Consider the following 21,116-nt stretch of genomic DNA (forward strand, 5'->3'; position numbering starts at 1 on the left):
TAACAATGTCCATTTTTTCCAGGCTTCCAACAGCTGACACTGTGTAAAACAGAATGGACAACTTTCAGGGAAGAACAGGTGTTCTTCACAGTAACAAAAGTACCATAATCTCAGAAAAATATTAAGTGCCAAACGATACTAGGAGTAAAAACACTTTAAAAACTGACCTTATGATATCAGAGGAATGAGAAAGACAAAGGGTTCTTTCACACGAAACGAAGTCCATTCTGCTCAGTGGGGACCGATCCGCAGATCCCCGTTGAGCAGGCAGATGACAGCTCCGTCTCCGCTCTGTGTGCAGAGACGGAGCTGTCAGATCCCTGCTCTCCTCTATGGGGAGATCGGATGAGAATGGCCTGCCTGTCCGTTCTCATACGATCCCATCTGATCCGATCCTCCAGACGGATGGAAAATAGGGTTAGCAGCGGGTGTCAGTGGAAATGTCTCCGCTGACACCCGCTGCCCCATAGGGATGCATGGAGCATCCGATCAGGTCCGCCTGAAAAACTGACAGGCAGATCGGATCACCCGTGTGAAAAGGCCCAAACACAACATAAAGCCACTTCTTATGAGGTCATTCCTCCTCTTCTAGATGTGTTAGTGGAACAGGTGTGACTAGTAGTAATGTAGGAGCATATACTCTGATCTGTGATGGCAACCAGCATTATATTGAGGAGAGGTTGCAAAAATGGAAAAAACAGTACAGTCTAGTTCTTGGCTTGACATAGTCACTTCTCTATCATTATAAAAAAAAAAGATAGATAATACAAGATAATTGGTTGCATTTAGTGACCTCATTAGCCTCAATTTTATTACAGGATAACAAGTGCAGAAGTTACCATGGTGTTCACACAGTGAAGTCCTTACACTCTTGCCCATTGATTCTTGAAGTGTTCATTTAAGGCCATGGCTCACAAGTGTGCAGTTTGAAAAAGGTTCACTGTAGCATGTTGGTATTATAATTATAGGAAGAATTACCCTTTTATCGCATTGTTGTTCTAAGATCAGTACCTTATAAAAGATCCATTGGTTATGGAGTGGCATTGTTGACCTCTTCATATATTAAATTACCCCATGTGCAGTTAGCACATTATTAATTAAATATTAGAAGAAAACTCTGTAAAGCCATCATGTTCTATAGCCATGGTCACAATTCTTGTTGCATGAATTAGCTGTAGACAAATGTAGGCAGCTGTGTTTACAGACTCCTCATGACAAGTAGTTACATTAGAACTACAAGCGGTCCCCAAGTTACAAACATCCAGCTTACAAATGACTCCTACTTACAAACAGAGGGTGACAACAGGAAGTGAGGAGAAATCTAGCCCTAGGAAGGTAAATTCAGTCCTGTAAGAGTTCTCATGGGAAAAAGGTGTCTCCACTGAAGCTTTATCACTAATCTTTGTTTTCACAACAACCCAAAATTATCAAAATCCAAATGTCATAGGGACAGAAAGTGAGGTGAAATCTTCTGAACAGGGGTACAGACAGCAAAAAAAATGGTACAGGGGTGTTATCCCTTCCCTGGGCTATCCAAAAAACTTAAAAATTATTCTTTTGGCTGGAACTAAACTTAAAAAATGTACCTGTCCTGACATTCAAACAAATTCGACTTAAGAACAAACCTACAGTCCCTATCTTGTTTGTAACCCGGAGACTGCCTGTAATGGAAACTACCTAAGCATATAAGGGTAGCACAGTACAAGCCAGTGGATATCACTTAAAAAGTTGGTAATATCACTGGGTATTTCATGTTCCCTAATTTTTAAAAATGTGGAGTTAGCACTTCTCATATATACAAATTTCTCTGTGCCCGTATATGCTTCTGTGCAGCAACATTCTCTCCAGTATAGGCCGGGCCAGTACTAGCAGCCAGTCAGGCTCTTCTACAATGAACATGCTGACAGTAGGAGAGGGCAGAGTCGGAGTTGATGACTTATCAGCCTCCTACTGCCTCTTCATTATTCAGTCATCAGGCTGTGGGTGTGCACATTAAAAAGCTTTACAGCTGAGGCAGCGGAGGTGCCCAACTTTTCTAGAAGTCTAGCTATATATATGTCAGCTTCTTTGAAAGGCAAAACAATTCTTAACCATGAATTTAAAAGCTGTATTTACCTGCTTGCCAGGAGTTTAGCTTTAAGCACTGTTTAAAAGAGAGACACTTTCATGTCAGACAAATTATGGAGGATGAGGTCTGAGACAGAACTTGTTTAGACTTTTGTTATCTTCTTAGTAAGCTCTGTGTAAGATTATTTTCAAATTTCCTTCGTCCATTACAAAACGCTGTCACGGGGGCACGTCAATGAGGAAGAGAATGTTTTTGATACGTGGTTACCAGAGCAGATAAGATAACGCCTGTATCACTGTCCTGGCATCCGCATGGGCTGCCAGTGGTGGAAAATCTGATGAAAGGAGAACATTTGGACAAGGCAGTTCATTAAGATATAAAAAGCTGGACATTTTCCATCTGCCTCTAATGTGGCCTTGCTTTATTTTTTATTATCATTGCTTGCACTACTGTCTAAGCTTATAAAAGGGAGCAATAGTTGGCTAGTATCATTTTTTTTTTTTTTACAAGGAAAAAAATAAATGTGCCTTTAATAAATTGCAAATAATTTGTGTATTTTTATTCTATTGTTGACTATGAGGCAAAATGGGTCAATTTCCCCTTGTTGTTTTAAATGGTCCTCTATTACACATATTGTCCATAATAGTTAACCAAAGGTTTTTACTCCTTTGAAGGGGCTGTGAAGTAGTCACCTCTTTGGGGATTAAGAGGTACAATTATAAACACCAAAGGTCTTTATGGAACCAAATTCACCAGCATAATAAAGTTTATGACATGCAGGTTCATTATCACTTCCATTTTTTCCAAAAAGAAAATTTAAAATTATGAGCAAATATAACTCTGGGTGCAAAAAGGCTGCTTACTCATCCAAAATGTTGGAAAGATGGTGTGATGGTGATTGTTAATTAAAAAAACAAGCTCACCTTTTCACTCATGTTCCACATGTAAGATATTTGGCATATGTAGAGTATGTTTTCAAGTACACTTAACTGACATTTTTACCTTTTTCACAATCCTGATTTTAGCTGATGCCACCTATTTCTTTACAAATGTTGCTGGTTGCCACTGGTGGTCTGTACACACAGGGGTTGTGTGCTAACAGATAAAGTGGTTGCTAAAATCACCCCTACCCAATTGTCAGTCACGCATAGTGTACCAAAGCCTATAGTCACCTTTAGGTAGCACCTAAAGTGAAACTTTTTAAAAAGAATAGAAGGATAAGATAGGTTTAAAATTATATCTAAATTAAATGTATCAGTACAGTTAATTTTCTAAGCTCACAGTTGAATTAATATTATGATAGTGCGTGGTACAGTGCATTGGTAAAACATGGTGCAGCTTATATGAGTTATTAGAATATTATTGACACATTGTGGTAGACATGTGGTAGGACCTTTCTCTGTAGAAATTTTGTAGTAATGTTAACTTTAAAGCTTCACATTTTCAAATTTTGGATTATTTATTTTAATTTATAATAGGTACTTTTATAGCTTCATTAATATACGCAGCACTTTACGCATATATTGTACATTCACATCAGTCCCTGCCCTCAAGGAGTTCATGATCTAAGGTCCTTAACCTCCCTGGCGGTATGATTCTGTCAGGAATTCTGTTCCAAAAGCGGTACAATTCTTTTCATGGAAATTTGGCGTTATGTATTATAGGCCTACAATTCTTAGTAATTACTGACTTAAACCTGACCAAAACAAGTCTCTAGTAGACATCCCAGATGTGATAAATTTGAAACACAAACAAGTGAATTATAATCGAATCAATAATATTATTTTATTATTTAATATATAATATATATAATAAAATGATATTATTGATTAGATTATAATTCATGCGTTATATATTATATATATATGTGTGTGTATATATATATATATATATATATATGTGTGTGTATATAGATATATATATAGATATATATGTGTGTGTGTATATATATATATATATATATAATATATAACGCATGAATTATAATCTAATCAATAATATCATTTTATTATATATATTATATATTAAATAATAAAATAATATTATTGATTCGATTATAATTCACTTGTTTGTGTTTCAAATTTATCACATCTGGGATGTCTACTAGAGACTTGTTTTGGTCAGGTTTAAGTCAGTAATTACTAAGAATTGTAGGCCTATAATACAACGCATGAATTATAATCGAATCAATAATATAATTTTATATATATATATATATATGTGTGTGTGTGTATATAGGTATATATATATATATATATATATATATATATATATATATATGCATATATATAATATAAAATGTGTTATGTGTTTTGTGCAACATTTTTTTTTTTTTTTTTGAATTTCCCTCCCTAGTTCCGCTCCCATGCAGCATTGCTGCTGCAGGGAACGGAACTAGGAAGTCCTCCTACCGACAGACGGGCGGCGGAGATCTCGGCTGGCGGTCACAGCAATGAGAGCTCATCGCTGGATCGCCAGGATAAGGTAAGAGAAGCTCCGCTGCGCTGTCTGCACGCTCTGCCCATTGACCCCGAGCGTGACTCGGGGATACCGCTAATAGCAGAAAATTCCTACCCCGAGTCACGCTCGGGGATACCGCTAAGGCAGTTAAGGGTCCTTTTACATGAGCAGTGAGCTCAGCGAATTCAGTTTTTCTCAGCGGTGATCAATCCACCTATCCCCCCTGAACAGGCGCATGACAGCTCCGTCTCCACTTACTTTGCAGAGACGGAGCAGTCAGGGTCTCGCTCTCCCCTATGGGAGATCGGATGAAAATGGACCGCCTGTGCGTTTTAATCTGATCCCATCCAATCCGATTCTCCAGGCAGATGGAAACTAGGGTTTCCATCCGTCTGGATTTCAAGGACAGGATCTGATCAGTTAGCAGCGGGTGTCAGAGGATATGTCCCCGCTGACATCTGCTGCTCCATAGGGGTACATGAAGCATTCGATCAGGTCCGTTTGAAAAAACTGACCGGCGGACCTGATCAGAAAGCCTGTGTGAAAGGGGCCTTACTCACATTCATGCATATATTAAGGCCAATTTAGACAGAAGCCAATTAATCTACCAGCAAGTGTTTGGAGTGTGTGAGGAAACTGGAGTACCCCGAGAAAACCCACGCAGGGCACAGGGAGAACATGCAAAATCCAGGCAGGTAGTGCCATGCCGTGATTTCCCAGGCTACGCACAGGACCCCATGCATAGGGCACATCCCTTAAAGAAAGGTTGCACCGTAAAGGGGGTGCCCAGGGATGGGGGAGGGGGGGGGGGGTTGAGATTGTCTGAACTTGCACCAAGATAATCTTTAGCTATGCCACTGGATAAAACTATACCAATGTAAACCATTCTCTACCGACAAGCAAAAATGTTTCATATGATTAACCATAAATGTGTATAAATACAATTGAAATACTTGTTTTAATGAAAGCATTTCTATTCTTTATTACCTGTATATTTTAATATGATTCAAAATATATTAGCCCAATTGCATAGTGCTTGAAGCAAAATGGTGACATTTTCAATGCTTTCTTGTTCTTTACAACATCTTTGCTATTATTAACAACCTTGAGGTTTATTCCTTTCAGCCGCAAAAAATAGCCCAAAAAACATACATTTGATATAATCATATTACCTATCGTTTTGAATTTATATATGCCTGACTGTATTCTGTACTCATTTGCCATCTTGTTAAACCTGAACATAATTTGCATAAGGCCAAGAAATAAAACACATATATTTATTCTTATTTTTTGTAACCAGCAGTTTTAAGTAAGCCATGTTTACAGTAAGAGCTCCCTTGTGATCTTGGACAAGTCACTGCTGCTCTGGCACTAAAATTAGATTGTAAGGTTCTAAGGGCAGGTGTCCAGTGAGCCTGAAGAAATAGATGGTTCTGTGCTGTGTACCTTCTGTTTAAAGAGAGATGGCTATTTTTAACCATAGAGAAATGCCTGCTAATTCCAGCGTTAAGTCGCAGCTCTTTCTCTACAAGTGTAGAATCTTTTTCTTTGGTTTGAGGAATATGTTAAAGAAAAGGTCATTTTTACACTGTACTAAAATCTTCACAACTCAACTGTTAATTTTTTTTTTTTTAAGTTTTTCTTGCCTTTTATAACATTGTAATTCACTACTGTGTGCTGTGTCTGCCATTCCTGAGTTTCCAAATTTGGTAAATATAGGACATCCCACCAGTATTGTTTTAAGGGAAGCTATTGGCTTTTTTAATGGTCCAAAAGGCTTGGATATACTATGATTATAAGTTTGTACTTAACTGTCATAGGCAAGCATACACAATTGTAGTTAAAAATGAGGGAGAAAGGAACCACACACTCATTCATTTTATGAACCACAAAGAGTTACTTTAATGTGTGGGATTGTCAGCAATTCCTTCATAATATTCACACTGTATTCTCCTGAATACTGGGTCATTTCTGCCACAGAAGTGTGCAGAGTGGAGAAATAATCCTCTAAGATATAGCCAAAAAGTGTAATAATAAGGTAAAACATAATACAGATAAATGGATACTTGAGTTATCCATCATAGATTTCTAAAAACATGCAAATAGGAAAAATAATGCTTTAAATAAGGAGCCAAAGGGGGTTTGAAGAAAACAGAAAATTGTCTACATAGTAAGACAACAGACAGGAAGACAAGCATTTATTCTTTTAAATCCAAGGCATGTGTAGCATTGATTCTGGGAAAGGGGGTCAGCTTTCTCATACATAATCTCTGTTTTATGGCTTTCACTCATTCTTTAGGTGTTAGCAGAGATCAAATAGAGAGCACTCCTGAAGAACCATTACAACTACTGCTCTGCTTTATACACAGTCCCAATCATTAATTTCTTTTGTGAGAACTAAAGGTAATTTTGTTTGCTCTGCTAATGCATTGTAGTTCTCCCTAGGTCCCACAATATCCTTTCTCATATTCCCTTCTTGATCAATTGTTTGCAAATAATTAAGCTTTTAAGAGATAATGGTACAAGGCTAATGGAGACAACCAGGCAGAAGTCTCAACTTGTTGTTTGCAAAGGATAGACAGATTTCCTCACTTTAGAAGTGATTTTATCAATAGGTTTTTTTTTTTCATTTGTTTTGTGAAATGGAGCAGTTGTATATCTGTAGGTATGAGGCCTCACAAGAAGTGTTCATAAGATAGTTGTGCTCAGTGTTTTATGTACATGTTTTGCCTTAACCTCCCTGGCGGTATGATTATGTCTGGAATTACATACCAAAAGCGGTACAATTCTTTTCATGGAAATTTGGCGTTATGTATTATAGGCCTACAATTCTTAGTAATTACTGACTTAAACCTGACCAAAACAAGACTCTAGTAGACATCCCAGATGTGATAAATTTGAAACACAAACGCATGAATTATAATCAAATCAATAATATTATTTTATTATTTAATATATAATATATATAATAAAATTATATTATTGATTCGATTATAATTCATGCATTATATATTATATACAGATATGTGTGTGTGTACATATATATATATATATATATATATATATATATATACACACACATATATATATATAATATATAACGCATGAATTATAATTGAATCAATAATATAATTTTATATATATATATATATATATATATATATGTGTGTGTGTGTGTGCATATTATATATATATATATATATATATATATATATATATATATATATATATATGCATATGCATATATATATGCATATATATATATATATATATATATATATATGCATATGCATATATATATATATATATATATGCATGCATATATATATATATATATATATATATATGCATATATATATATATATATATATATATATATGCATATATATATATAATATAATATAAAGTGTGTTTTGTGTAACGTTTTTTTTTTTTTTTTTTTGAATTTCCCTCCCTAGTTCCGCTCCCATGCAGCATTGCTGCTGCAGGGAACGGAACTAGGAAGTGATCGTACCGACGGAGGGACGGAGGAGCGGCGGGACTCTCGGCTGGCGGTCACAGCAATGAGAGATCATCGCTGGATCGCCAGGAGAAGGTAAGAGAAGCTCCGCTGCGCTCTCTGCAATCCACCCCGAGCGTGACTCGGGGTTACCGTTCCTGCAATGAAAAATCAACCCCGAGTCACGCTCGGGATTACCGCTAAGGTGGTTAAAGCAAAAATCAAACCAGAAATTGTGTTCAGTTTTGGGTAGAGTGGGGAAAGGTTGGAACTTCTGTCAGGTTCTGATTGCTGTCCTACCCCCATTGTAAAGATTTGTCCAAATGAGGACATTTCCCTTCACCCCCTGTTCCAGCCACTGTTTACCCATGCCTTCGAAGAAAAAAAATTCCTCAACGGTGTGATGGTTAAAGTCATGTCCCTGTTTAGTGATTTTGTTCAGCTACTTAAGAATCTTAAAGAATCAATCCACCAAAAAAATGCTTTTTGATTTTTTTGAAGGTATATACCAGCATGTCAAAACATCTACCAGCTTTTTGTATCTCTTTCAGTGTCTAGGGGCAAGGCCTCACTTTAGATTGCAGCTAAGGCCAGCCATATGCCTCGTACACACGCAACGATTGTTGGCCGTGAATTTTCGGCCAACGTCCGATCGGTCGGTTTTCGGCTTGTTAGTATGATGCTTCCGACAACCGACTGCGACTTTTCGGCCGAACAAAATCTGGTGTGCATGCTATAAAATTTTTGTTGGCCGTTAACAGAACGGCCAATTTTCCGTCAGTCAGTACAGATTTCGGCAGACAAAAATCAGATGAGCAAGACTGGGCATGCTCAGAGAAGAAAAAACACACGGAAAGTAAACCAGCACATGACATCACTTCTGAAGTTGATTGTTGTTGGCTGAGAAAATTCGTGTGCAGTCTAGAGCACATTTCAACCAACACAACAACACTGGACAAAAGCCGGCCGATCGGTCGGCCGATAATCGTTGCGTGTGTATGAGGCATTAGACTGAGCTATTTTCTTCCATGTAACCACAGGTAGCTATTGTATTCTTCCAGTGGGGACAGCTTCCTAGTCATTGTGGAGTAGATTTTGACAGAAATTCCAATATGGATATCTCATCACTAAATTCCCAGGATGGCATAAGTAGCCAAAGTAAAATGTAATTCACTGGTATGCACCAAAAAGGAATTTACCAATCTTGGGTACACTGACCGTCTGCATGAAAACAAACCACATGTAAATAATAGATTTACTAATTGCAGGCTAGCTTGTAGCCTACACTGGCTTAGCTGCAATGTGGAGTATTAACTGGCAGCATTGTCATATGACACTAATCAGGACAAAAAAATTTTTTGCCAGTTATTTTCATTTTAATTTTCTCCATTATCCTTACCCCATGAACAATAGTAATTGAACTTGAATTTTCTTTTTTTTTGTCAAGTTAGCCTATGGCATGGTGGTGCTATCTTGTCCCATCATGTCTTAGCTGTACGCGGAGATAACATCTTAATCACCCCACATTTTTCTCCTCAGACCACCTTTATCCCCCTCCTGAAAAAAAGGAACACATAACTACCAAAACTCTCTTTTTTAAGAGGGATGGAAAGTATTTAAGTATTTTAAACATATTAAGTTTCAGTTAAAAGGTCTGTGTCATTATGGACCATTGGCTGAGGAGGATTATCTGCATGAAGTCATGGCTTTCATGTGATTATGGCAATTATAGATTTTTCATGAAATTGAAAGTTTCTGCTGCAGTAAGCCAGTAAATATGCTAAAAAAAGAAAAGATCATATGACTTGAATATGCCATTGTATAGTTTGGGAAAATGTTTAATACAACAGAGTACTGTTTGCCATTTTGTTTAAACGGTTTTGGTGTTTTGTTGTTTTTTTTTATCATTATATAGTTAAATTAATGTGTTACCTAATTTGTCTGGTCTGGTATTTTGGAAAGAATGCTGAACAATTGAATATAGCATAAAAGACATTAAGTCCTCATTTTCAAGGGCTCGAGGCAGACTAGCAATTATTGCTTTTTTATGACATTCAACACAGTTTGCTCCAATTACTTAAAGCAAGATCACAGTCTCTAGGTTTTTTTTTTTTTTTTTTTTACTTCATATGCTCATGATACAGTGTAAAGAGTTTAGAAATTAAATACTACTTTTTTCTTTAAACACGCTTTGTTTCCATAAGACCCTCTTTGCACGTGTAAAGTCTAATGCAGTGCGTCATGTCAAATGTTGTGGCACTGTGCATTGTGGTGTGCTGCAAAACAGGTGCTTTTTAAGGGGGGTTGCTCCACCCAAATAGAGCTTCACTCAGATTTGGCTTGGAGGGGGTACCCGCTCCCTCTTCTGGCTCAGATCGTCGTGGTGAACTGAGCCTTGAAGTTCAGTCCCCCTCCTTCCCCCGCAGTCTTCTGGGACACATCACATGTCCCAGAGGACTAGGGGACCAATCACAAGGTGCAGCGCAAGGTTTCACTTCCTTTTTCCCTTACTTTAGATGCTGGTGCCTGCACCTGAAGCCAATTTAAGAATTGACTTAGGTGAGGGCATTGCTGGATCTCTGGACAGGTAAGTGTCCTTATACTAAAAGTCAGCAGCTAAAGTATTTGTAGCTGCTGACTTTACATTTGTTTGGGGGGAGCCTGGAGCTCCTCTTTAAGTGCATCAGGGTGCTATACAAAATTATTGACACTGCAACCTGGTATGTTCCTTGCGGTAACACGATTTGCAGCAATGCATAGCTGTGAAGCCAGCCTTAAACCCCATCTACCGCTGTACTTCTGGCCCCATCAACACCAGAGCTGGTGATGAATCTCTGCCCCTGCCTACAAATGGCCAATCACAAAAGTGCTGCTGCCAATAAGCATTTTGGGTGGATCTAAAAATTATTTTAGCAGTCACTTTGTGGGGACATTCAAGTAAACCTAAAGTGCAAGCTACAGTTTTACATGACATGACATGAGTTGCCTAATTGGTATTGTTGAAAAAATAAACCAGTCCACCCAGTTTAACCTAAGTGTGCGTGTGTTTATGTTGCTACCATTTTCCATATCCTTGTACAATGAGTTCACTAAGAATTACATCTAAAAGTTTTTGAATTTATCTACATTCCCTGTTGACACCACCAACTGTGGAAGGGAGTTCTACATCCTTACTGCTCTAACAGTAAAGAACTTCTTACGCATTTGAAGATTGAACCACTCGTCCAACTAAATTTTTTTGAACATGTGTCTTCTTTGGATAATGTAGGTAAATAATGAAACCTGTAAAAAAATTGGGTTTTCGGCGCTGCTCTCTGTGCGATATATAACTAATGTAATTCGTCATATATCAAAGAAATTAATAAAAAAATATGTGGAAAGTGCTACATATGTGTGTGCTGAATGAGGTAAAAAAATATTCTGCAACATATGAAAACTTAGGTGCAAACAATCAAGCAATTATTACTAATGTGCAAAAAATGCATGTGCTGAATGAAATAAACAGTATTGTGCAACATATGCAAAACTTAGGGGCAAATAATCAAGCTATTATTACTAAAGTGCATGTGCTAATTACAAGTGCCCAAAGGATGTGTACCAAAAAATTATAGGTGAAACATAAACTAATCCAATCTGACATAAACTAATCCAATCTATTAAAAAAGAACAGTCCATAATTCTCATTAGTTGGTCCACAATCTCCAGCTCTTCTTGCTGGTCTTCGTGGTGATATCAATAAGAAGCAATATTATTGTAGCCAAGAGATTGTGCAGCTGCATGCACCGTGCCCAGTGTCTCCACTCGTGCCCCCTCCTGCTATTGCACGCAGCAGAAGTCTCTCCCCTTTCAACAGGGGTATCCAGCCTTTACAGTTACACCCGGCTGTATGCCTCTGGCAACCTCTCCTTCCAGTTCCCAGCGGTGTCAGTAGTACATGGAAAAGGCAAGAGTAAACCCCATAGTGTGAATCTGTATAAAAGGTTTTATTTAGAAATCACAGTATTGTACTTACATTAAGTCAAACCAATCTGCTCGTGTAAAATCAGGAAGTCTGGGACGTGATGCGCTCCATGCACTCGAACCGGGAGTGGCGCAATGACGCTAGGCTCCACCCTACGCGTTTCTTCACTCTGACGTCATAGAGAGTTGGCCAACTGTTTTGACTTAATGTAAGTACAATACTGTGATTTCTAAATTATTATATTATTATTATTATTATTATTATTATTATTATTATATAGGATTTATATAGCGCCAACAGTTTATGCAATGCTTTACAACTTGAGGGTAGACAGTACAAATACAATACACTTAATGACAGTAGGAATCAGAGGGCCCTGCTCATTAGAGCTTACCCTTTTATACGGATTCACATCATGGGGTTTAACCCTGCTATTTCCATGTACTACTGACCTTGCTGGGAACTGGAAGGAGAGGTTGCCATAGTCATACAGCCGGGTGTAGCTGTAAAGGCTGGATACCCCTGTTGAAAGGGGAGAGACTTCTGGTGAGTGCAATAGCAGAAGGGGGCACGAGTGAAGACACCGGGCACAGTTGCCCAGTCCCTTGGCCTCAATAATATTGCTTCTTATCAATATCACCGTAAGGACCATCAAGAAGAGCTGGAGTTTGTGGACCAACTAATGAGATTTATGGACTGTTCTTTTTGAATACAGATCAGATTGGATTAGTTTATGTTTCACCTATACTTTTTTGGTGCACATTGTTTGGGCACTTGTAATTAGCACATGCACTTTACTATCACTTGCTTGCATTTTTTGCACATTAGTAATAATTGCTTGATTGATTGCCCCTAAGTTTTGCATATGTTGCACAATATTTTTTTACCTCATACAGCACATGCATTTTTTGCACATATGTTGCACTTTCCACATATTTTTATTAATTTCTTTGATATATGACAAATTACATTAGTTGTGTATCGCACAGAGAGCAGTGCCAAAAACCCAATTTTTTTTCCTGGGTTCATTATAGGCACTACCCAGGTAGCAGTCATAAGGGGGGCAGCAACTCTTTGCACACTTAGCAACTTACCACATATTGTTGAATATCCGTAGCGCGGATTACATATATTTATTCACTGTTGGTAAATATTTTTCTCCCACACCTAGAGTCACTATTCAAAGTTTTGTATATTGTGATCATATCCCTTACCTCTTAAGCCCCTCCTCTTTGAGGGGAATAGGTTTAATGTTTGTATGCTAAGTGCAAGATTTTGCACTTAGCATACAGATAATTGTGTAATGGCAAATAGTAGTTTTAGATTTAATCTGGCTACATTTGGCTAGATAAAAAACGATTCCCTGTCCAATCAGCTAAGAAGGGGATGGTTAGTCTGTTTACACCATAACACCAAACCTGCCTCTTTTGGTTACACTTTTTGTCTCCTGTAGTGCTGCTGTTGGTGCAGAATCGGATCTTTTAGTCATACTGTATGTAGTTTTAGACAAGTCTTGTAAAAACAGCTACCTACTCAGTTTGGATGATGCAGTCAAGTTGCTATATCTGTGGTCAATATCACAGAGAATCTGCTAGGATATTGTCAATGAGCATTTTACTTACTGCATTATTCACTAAGCATGTTGGCAGTGAATAGTTGATAAAAGGTTAACAAACCTTTCAATACTCCTGTGTTCTATTTTACTTCAAAACAAGCACAGCACTCCTTTGGAGAGGGTAATTACTGAATCTATCATCATGACAAGTGAAAGGGCAGGCAGGTATTCCTAGCATTATTACAATTTAACTGACACAATGTGGTCTATATTGAGAATGAAAAGATGGGACCCTTTGGACAATCCTGTAATCCCTGATGTGTACATCCAGGTTTACAGTGCTTTTCAGAGAATGGGGTATGAACATTCTGGTAATATGCAGGTCAACTCAAGGTGGCCTATGGCACGGTTCAGCATGGTGAGTATCACTTGGCCCAGGCAAGTCTTTTGTTTTGTGATCTGAGTACTAGAACCATGACTACAGGCATATTTACTCAATGACTGTCTCTTTGGTGCCGTGCTTTTTACACTGATCCCCACTACTACCATGTACAATAAGCTGCCATTTAGCTTTCTTTCACAATCCAGATGATTGCACAGATATAAAGTCACAAAGCTATGGTATAGGAAGAGGGTCTATCAGAAGCTGTGGCAGGTGAGGGGCCTGCTATGAAATATGGGGTGGTAACACCAGACAAAAAGGGTTGCTGCATAGGTGACAATGAATATTTAGGGTGTCAGGCTTTGGAATGAGTGGCGCTTGCTATGAAATAAGGAGAGAGGGCTTCCATGCTGTGAAATATGTGAAGGGGGCTGTTTGCCCACCCTTTCTTTGTGTTTTGTTTCGGTGTGTGTGCATGTGTATATATATATATATTCTGTTATTCCAAAAAAGGTATGTTTACTTATGCCTATAGGAGTGACACCATGATAGATCACAATTTCATTGTGCTAAGAAATGTGTTATGCTGTGGGATCATGACCCTGCAGGGAAAAGGGGGGTAAATGATATGATGCTGGTGTGGGTAATTCCTGACCGAGCACTTGCTCTTAAAATGGGTGGCACAGGCAGTAGCATTTAATAGTACTTATGGTAGAGTGGGCACAGAAAAGTTTTGAAAATTTTATGATGGTAGTTTATGACTGATTGAGCTTTTCAAAACACTTTACTTTACATCTTTGAAGACCTCGTTATTACTTTCTAGGAAGCAGTAATGGTGAACTCAGGGGTTGTCTCTGTCCATGTTTGCTTTATGAAAAGGAAAATGTAGAAAATCATAAAACCCTTTTCAATCTGCAGGAATAAGATACTAATTTAGGTGTTCTAAGGTCTACCAGTGTGGTCAGTAGTCAGGAGAAGGTATGAAGGTATGAAGCAGCATTATCTTGTTTATATACTGTTCCTATTTGTATATTCTCTATTCTCTACATATTTACGACATATTTATGCTCTAGTTGTGTGTTTATGTATATGTGTGCCTCTGAGTATGCATGGTGTGCACAGAGCGTTCCCAACTTATATGAATAATTTTATAGTGTAATTGAAATCAGTGAACACTCACAAAGCACAACTCATGCAGCAATGCTTACCTTGTGCGTGGAAAAGAAATAAGCACTCACAGAAGTGCAGCTATGCTTACATAGAGATTGTGATTGTCTTCTTGTAAAAATAAGCAAATCAGGCTGGCTTTCCCTGGGCTGACGTATTCTTTACACCTCTTAAAGGCTGCATTGTACAATAAGTCAGAAGAATAGTGAAATGCTTTTAAACACAACAAAACGGTATACAGTGAAACATGGATCAGAGTATAGCAGGCAGGCATGCAAGAAATGTTAGGGCATGTCTAATCCGACTTAGCAAATAATGCTAATGGAATTAAAAGCTAGCCTAACCAGCATGTTCCTATACAGAAATGGCCTATTCACAGGTGCTGGCTTTTAGCAGTTCTGCAAACTCTCAAATATATATCAATATCCTGAATAGGGATGTATTATTGTTGGCAGATCTTACACATAGTTATATGCACAGTAATGTCCCTTTGTTAAAATCTGTTTATACATTAAATATTGACTTTTGAGTGTATCCATAGTGGAGCACAATATTTTTTCTCTGAAAAACTACAGAAGCAAAATAAATGAACTATTGTCTTGTGGGTGCTGGTTAGAAAGGGTATACGATCACATAGTAAAACGCTTCCAGATAAAATTTCTTATTTCTCATTTCCTTTTGGCATTTGCCCATCAGGAGATGTTTCTTAGCAAGATCCTTTCAACCACTTACGATCCTTTCATTATTTTTATTAGTTTTCCTGTCCTTTTCACTGCCCTGGTTCCATTGTAAACATTTTTGCTTGTATCGCTGTTACACTCTTCAAAGATTAGGAAGTTAGCTTATGTAAATGCCATACATTCATAATGTCTTTGTTATTCATTATGGTCTGCATCGTGTATGTTTTTAACAAATTTTGTCTCATATGTTATGTAAGTTGAGTATCAAGAGTTGGCCTGGACAAATCCCAGGAAGCCAACCAGCCAAAGGGCCTAAAAAACTATTGCTGGTGTCTTCATTTTTGAATTTCTTTCTCATTGCTGTTAATGGAAACTTTTGTTTCCTAATGCCGTAGAATTCTCTGTTGGTTCTAGTTTTGATATAGCCATTCAGTTTCAAACTATTTGCTTGGAAAAATCTGATCATTTTGACAAAGTTGTTGTTGCTTTTTTTTTCATTCAATAAGCCATTTGAGGCTGTTTTGACTACATTAATTTACAAAAGTTTGCTGTTCAATGCAATGTACAGCTGGAGATTGCTTGGTTTTTTGGTAATTACTTTTAAACATACCGTATTTGCGATTCCTAATGCATTTAATTGTTTTGACTAAAAACTACAAGTGGCTAGTTTTACCGTGCAAATGCAAGCTCAGAAAATTTTGTCACACTATTGAAACCAAAGCAGCTTGCTAGTATGGGAAACCAATAGATACAGTATAACAATTGTTTTCACAGAAAATAATCAACAATAAAGCAATTTAAAAAGAGTTTTTCTTTTTTTACTTTACTTACTACATAAAATTAGTATTAAGGACCATTGCATATACATTGACCACATAAAGTAACCTGTGCAATTATATCAACATTATTTTAAAAAAATATCAGCTTCCTGTATTGAACTAGGAGATAAGTGTGTCATTCACATAGCTGTTCAGTAAGGAAGGGTATGTGATACACAGGCTTGGCTGTACATAATAACAAATATTGTTAGAGACTATGGGGGCATCACTCCCAGTCATCTATATGCACCAGGTGCATTAGTTATAAATAAGGGTGGCCATACAAAAATAGCAAGATGTCTGCCCTTGATTGCTAAGACTGTAGCAGTTCTTGGGGCAACCTTGATTCCTTTGCCTTTTGCAGTGCATTTGCAGTAGAAGGCTTCCTTCCTTTTCTACAGATAACTTTTGTGTGTAATACCAAGCAACTTTAATGTCAGAGATGTCCTTTAACATGTATTAGTTAGCCCATATGGCAAAATTATAGCAATGCTTAATTATCTTGTAAATCATAAATATCTGACTCTGTAGTGTCAACATTTTGCACACTCAGATTACATTTCTATGGGCATTCTGATTTGGGCTCCTTGTTCCACATCCACCATATTATATTGAAGAAGGCCTACAGAGAAAATGCTTTGCAGCTTTGGGATTGTGATATAAATGGAATTGTGTTTTTGCTATTTTATCTGATTGGGTTCATTTGAGAACACTGAATCTGGTAAAATTTCCTGCAAGCTCTGTCACTGAAAGTGCTGTGATCTCTAGGAATATTGAAAATCCTTTCTTAAAATGGTTAATTATCATCTTTTAATAAGTCGTTTAACGTGATGTAATTCTTCCTAGTAAAGAACATTTAGGTTCTCATAGGAAATCTTAAACCTCAATTAACCATAACATTAATTAAAAAAAACCTTTTGAATAAGAGCATTTGGCCTCTTGTCTCATGATTAGACTTAGACAGTTATGTTAATGTCAAGCAAAATACGCAGTTAAATGACCTTAAGTTGGCATGTGTTCAAAATCCCAGCATTTCGTTGATGAGTCAATGTGGAGAATCCAGTTCACCACTCCAAAAGGGACTTTTTATATCTCTGGCTCTCTTATTTTGAACATTGCAAATTAAATTTAGAGCTATTGCGAGCAGCGGCTTATCTGATTGTCTGTTGGCATGATACTTCCTTGATTTTTTTTTCTCCTACTGTGTGCCAGTGGAAGATAAAACTAAATATCAGCGAACAGGCAGGATTCCTAATAGCTGTTTCTTCACTTGGTTAATTCTTATAATTAGTAAGTCTGTGCGGCCTAATAATTAGATGATGTAGTATACAACTAATAAAAGAATGACACACCTCAAGTATTTTGTGCTTTTAATTATTGACTGCATGCTGGCATTTTTATTTGCAACAAAAGAGATGTAATCACGGACTGAAAATATGTCCCTTTATTATCTTGCAGCACCCCTACCCTTCAGAAGAACAGAAAAAACAGTTGGCACAAGACACAGGTCTCACCATACTTCAAGTGAACAATTGGTGAGTAATTTGACTCAGTGTTTATGTACAATCAGCGCTCCAGCCTCTGGCAACCTGCAGCTAATCATTTGTGCTACTCTGGCACGCCCTGTAATTGCCTACTTTCCCTCGTAGTTTACTGATGCAAAAGTAATACCGCCTAGAGAATGTTTCCAGTGATGTGAATGTTAATACTCCTGCACCAATATGACTGCATTTTATTGTGGTTTAAAAGAGAACTCTAAGGAAACACAAAATTTCTTCTTCAATATACAAAGTAAAAATGTATTTACCTGTGTCACCTTTCTGTTTTGGACACTTTGGGAATACAATTACATTCCAAGCTGTCTTTGCTTTGTAGCAGTAAATATAGCCCATCTTAGACAATGGGCTGTACATTTATTTTACCTGTACCTATTACTATCATTTTCATAATTTTGTAATTTTGTGTAGTGGTAAACCAAGCACGATCTGTAGTTAGAAATGTTTTCACACCGAGGGAAGCTGGGTTGTTAACTGTTATTGTCAGTTTATCAGTACATCACATGGAACTATTTTTGATTTTTTTGTAACACATATGTGCAGCAGTGAAGAGGGTGGGCATTAATGCCCAAATGCTGCACATATGCTTCCATGGACAAGCAAGGTTTCTATGCTCTTGGTCTCTAGTCATGATAAATAACTGGCAGGATGGGTTCCCTATCATGGGACGTCTATGATAGTCAATCACGGTGGACACATGATAAGTATAAGTGTTCTATCGCCCCCTACCTTTGTCGGGCAAAGCCGTGATACAGTTACATTTGTAAAGTGAGCGTCTATGGCATATCTTTTCCTACTATGTTTGAATTCTGCTGGGTCCAATAAAAGTTTGTTTTCACTGTTTCTTATACTTGTTGCTTTGAGAATGTGTCCATGGTTACATACTGACGTTTTACATCAGCACAGCATTCCTTGTGTCTACAGCAGCTATTCTCAACCATGTTTTGTAGATCCCTAGGGTTCCTCCAGATGTTACCAGGGGTTCTTTGAGCTGTGGTCTATTGACCTTCCATTTGATGTTGTCTACATAGTTTCAGGGCCAACGCTGCAGAGCCAGCTACATGACACCAAAGATCTTTTTAGCTGTCTAAGATGGTGAAATTCTGGCCACCACTGTTAGGGGGGCATTCTTCCCACTACCTATCGGTGTAAGGGGCATTTTTTCAATGACACCCAATGAGTTGGATTTGACAGGCGTTCCACAAGACCTGAACAATATTTCAAGCTTGAGAAAGACTATAGTAACCACATAATAGCATGCAAAATGTGACTTTTTACACCTGGCACAATATAATTAAGAGCTTCTATGATATATGTAAAGGACAGGTCTTATTAATGATTTATAAAGTTTTTTATTGTTCAGCCATTTCTCCTGATAAATTTACCATAGAGGCCGAGTTACCTTCATGAACAAACTCCAGTATTTGTTTCACTGTGTGCAGCATACAGCAATTATTCTACTGCACTGAAGATTGGCTGTGAGACTGGCCACGTCCCCTTACCACCCCTCCATCGGTGTATCTCCCTACATCACCACTGCTTTTTTTAGTAACACAGTATGATTTTCCTTACAGGCAGAGCACATTATAATCAGCTAAACAAAAAAAAAAAGGAAAATAGAATGGTCAGAAAAGGTGTACTTAGGAGAAACAATTCACTGTCTATAGAAAACCTCTTCAGCACACATGCCTGCTAGGCAGTAAGGGGAGGTTAATAAACCCTGTTTTCATTTGCGATCTCAGTTACATAAGTTTGCAAACATATCTCAAAGCCACACATGGATTTTGAAAGGTCATATTTAAAAAATATGGAGTGGAGTCTACAATAGCCATCAAACCATGCAAAATGCATGAATTATTTGGTACATTTACAATGCCTGTTTTGCTAATAAACATTATAATGAATGATACAGTTTTGTTAACTTTTTCTCCCTTTGTGTCACTCTGACATTCCCATGCCATATTTTCCTGTGTTTGAAAAGCATGTGAGCAATGACCAGCATAAAGCAGGATTGTAGCAATAAGTAACAGGATAAGTAAACCAGTCTCTACATTACACACTTGATTCTCCGCATGTCATGTGGATTTCCAGCTTGTCATGTGGGTATCAGAAGGATGGCTAATATGCCATAATGTTTGCTTAACCACTTACCGCCCGCCCGCCGTCATATGACGGCGGGACGGTGCGGCTATTATCCTGGGCGGACGTCATATGACGTGACCCAGGAAATGCACGGCAGGCGCGCGATCGCGGGCGCGCCGCCGTGCACTGCCGGTGTCGGGGTGTCCCCGGGACACCCCCCGTCACCGGCAGGGGGGAAACAGCCACTGGGCGTGGCTGTTTCCCACGTGATCGGCTGTGTTCCAATGACACAGCCGATCACAATGGAGGCGGCCGGGAGATGGCCGCGCATGCGCGATCGGGAGCGCGCAGCGCGGTCATGTCGGTGGCACTGTGTTCCGTAGGAACACAGCTGTCACCGGCGGTAGTAAACAGTCACTGACAGTGACTGTTTACTATGTGATCGGCTGTGAATCCATTCACAGCCGATCAGAAAATGTAAACAAAGAGCAGTAACTCAGTGTTACTAGCTCTTCTCTTCTCATACAGCTTCCAGTATGAGGGGAGAAGAGCTAGAAATAGTGAGTTACTGCTCTGTACACCTGTAAAAGTAAAAGTCACACTAATAAAGGTCCCCCCACACAGTCCTCAGCCCCCCCCCAATGTCACCTGTCACCCAACAGTCACCTCATCAGTGCCCAGAAATTGACACCCATAACGTTCACATGTGAGCGCAGCGATCGCAGGCAGAATCACCGCGATTCTGCCCGCAATCCGGAAATCATTGCAAATTGCGGGACGCCTGTGCGTTGCCCGTTTTTTGCAATAGCACCCCAAACGCTGTGCAATGTTGCCACCATTTCCGCCTGCCGAATCGCGGTAACATCGCGCAAACAACGCATGACGCCC

The 21,116-nt window shown here is 38.4% G+C and overlaps 1 protein-coding gene across 2 annotated transcripts in view; it reads left to right on the forward strand.

Moving 5' to 3' along the window:
* The window catches only part of MEIS1 (Meis homeobox 1), a 192,581-nt gene that overhangs the window by 138,681 nt on the left and 32,784 nt on the right, over positions 1-21,116 (forward strand). For both annotated transcript variants that reach the window (XM_082250164.1, XM_082250165.1), the window contains exon 9: positions 18,049-18,125. In XM_082250164.1, the coding sequence (XP_082106290.1) occupies positions 18,049-18,125 (77 nt within the window). The remainder of the gene's footprint in view (positions 1-18,048; positions 18,126-21,116) is intronic.

This window comes from Pelophylax lessonae (genome assembly GCF_965119305.1).
Source record: "Pelophylax lessonae genome assembly, chromosome: 3".
NCBI classification, from domain to species: domain Eukaryota; kingdom Metazoa; phylum Chordata; class Amphibia; order Anura; family Ranidae; genus Pelophylax; species Pelophylax lessonae.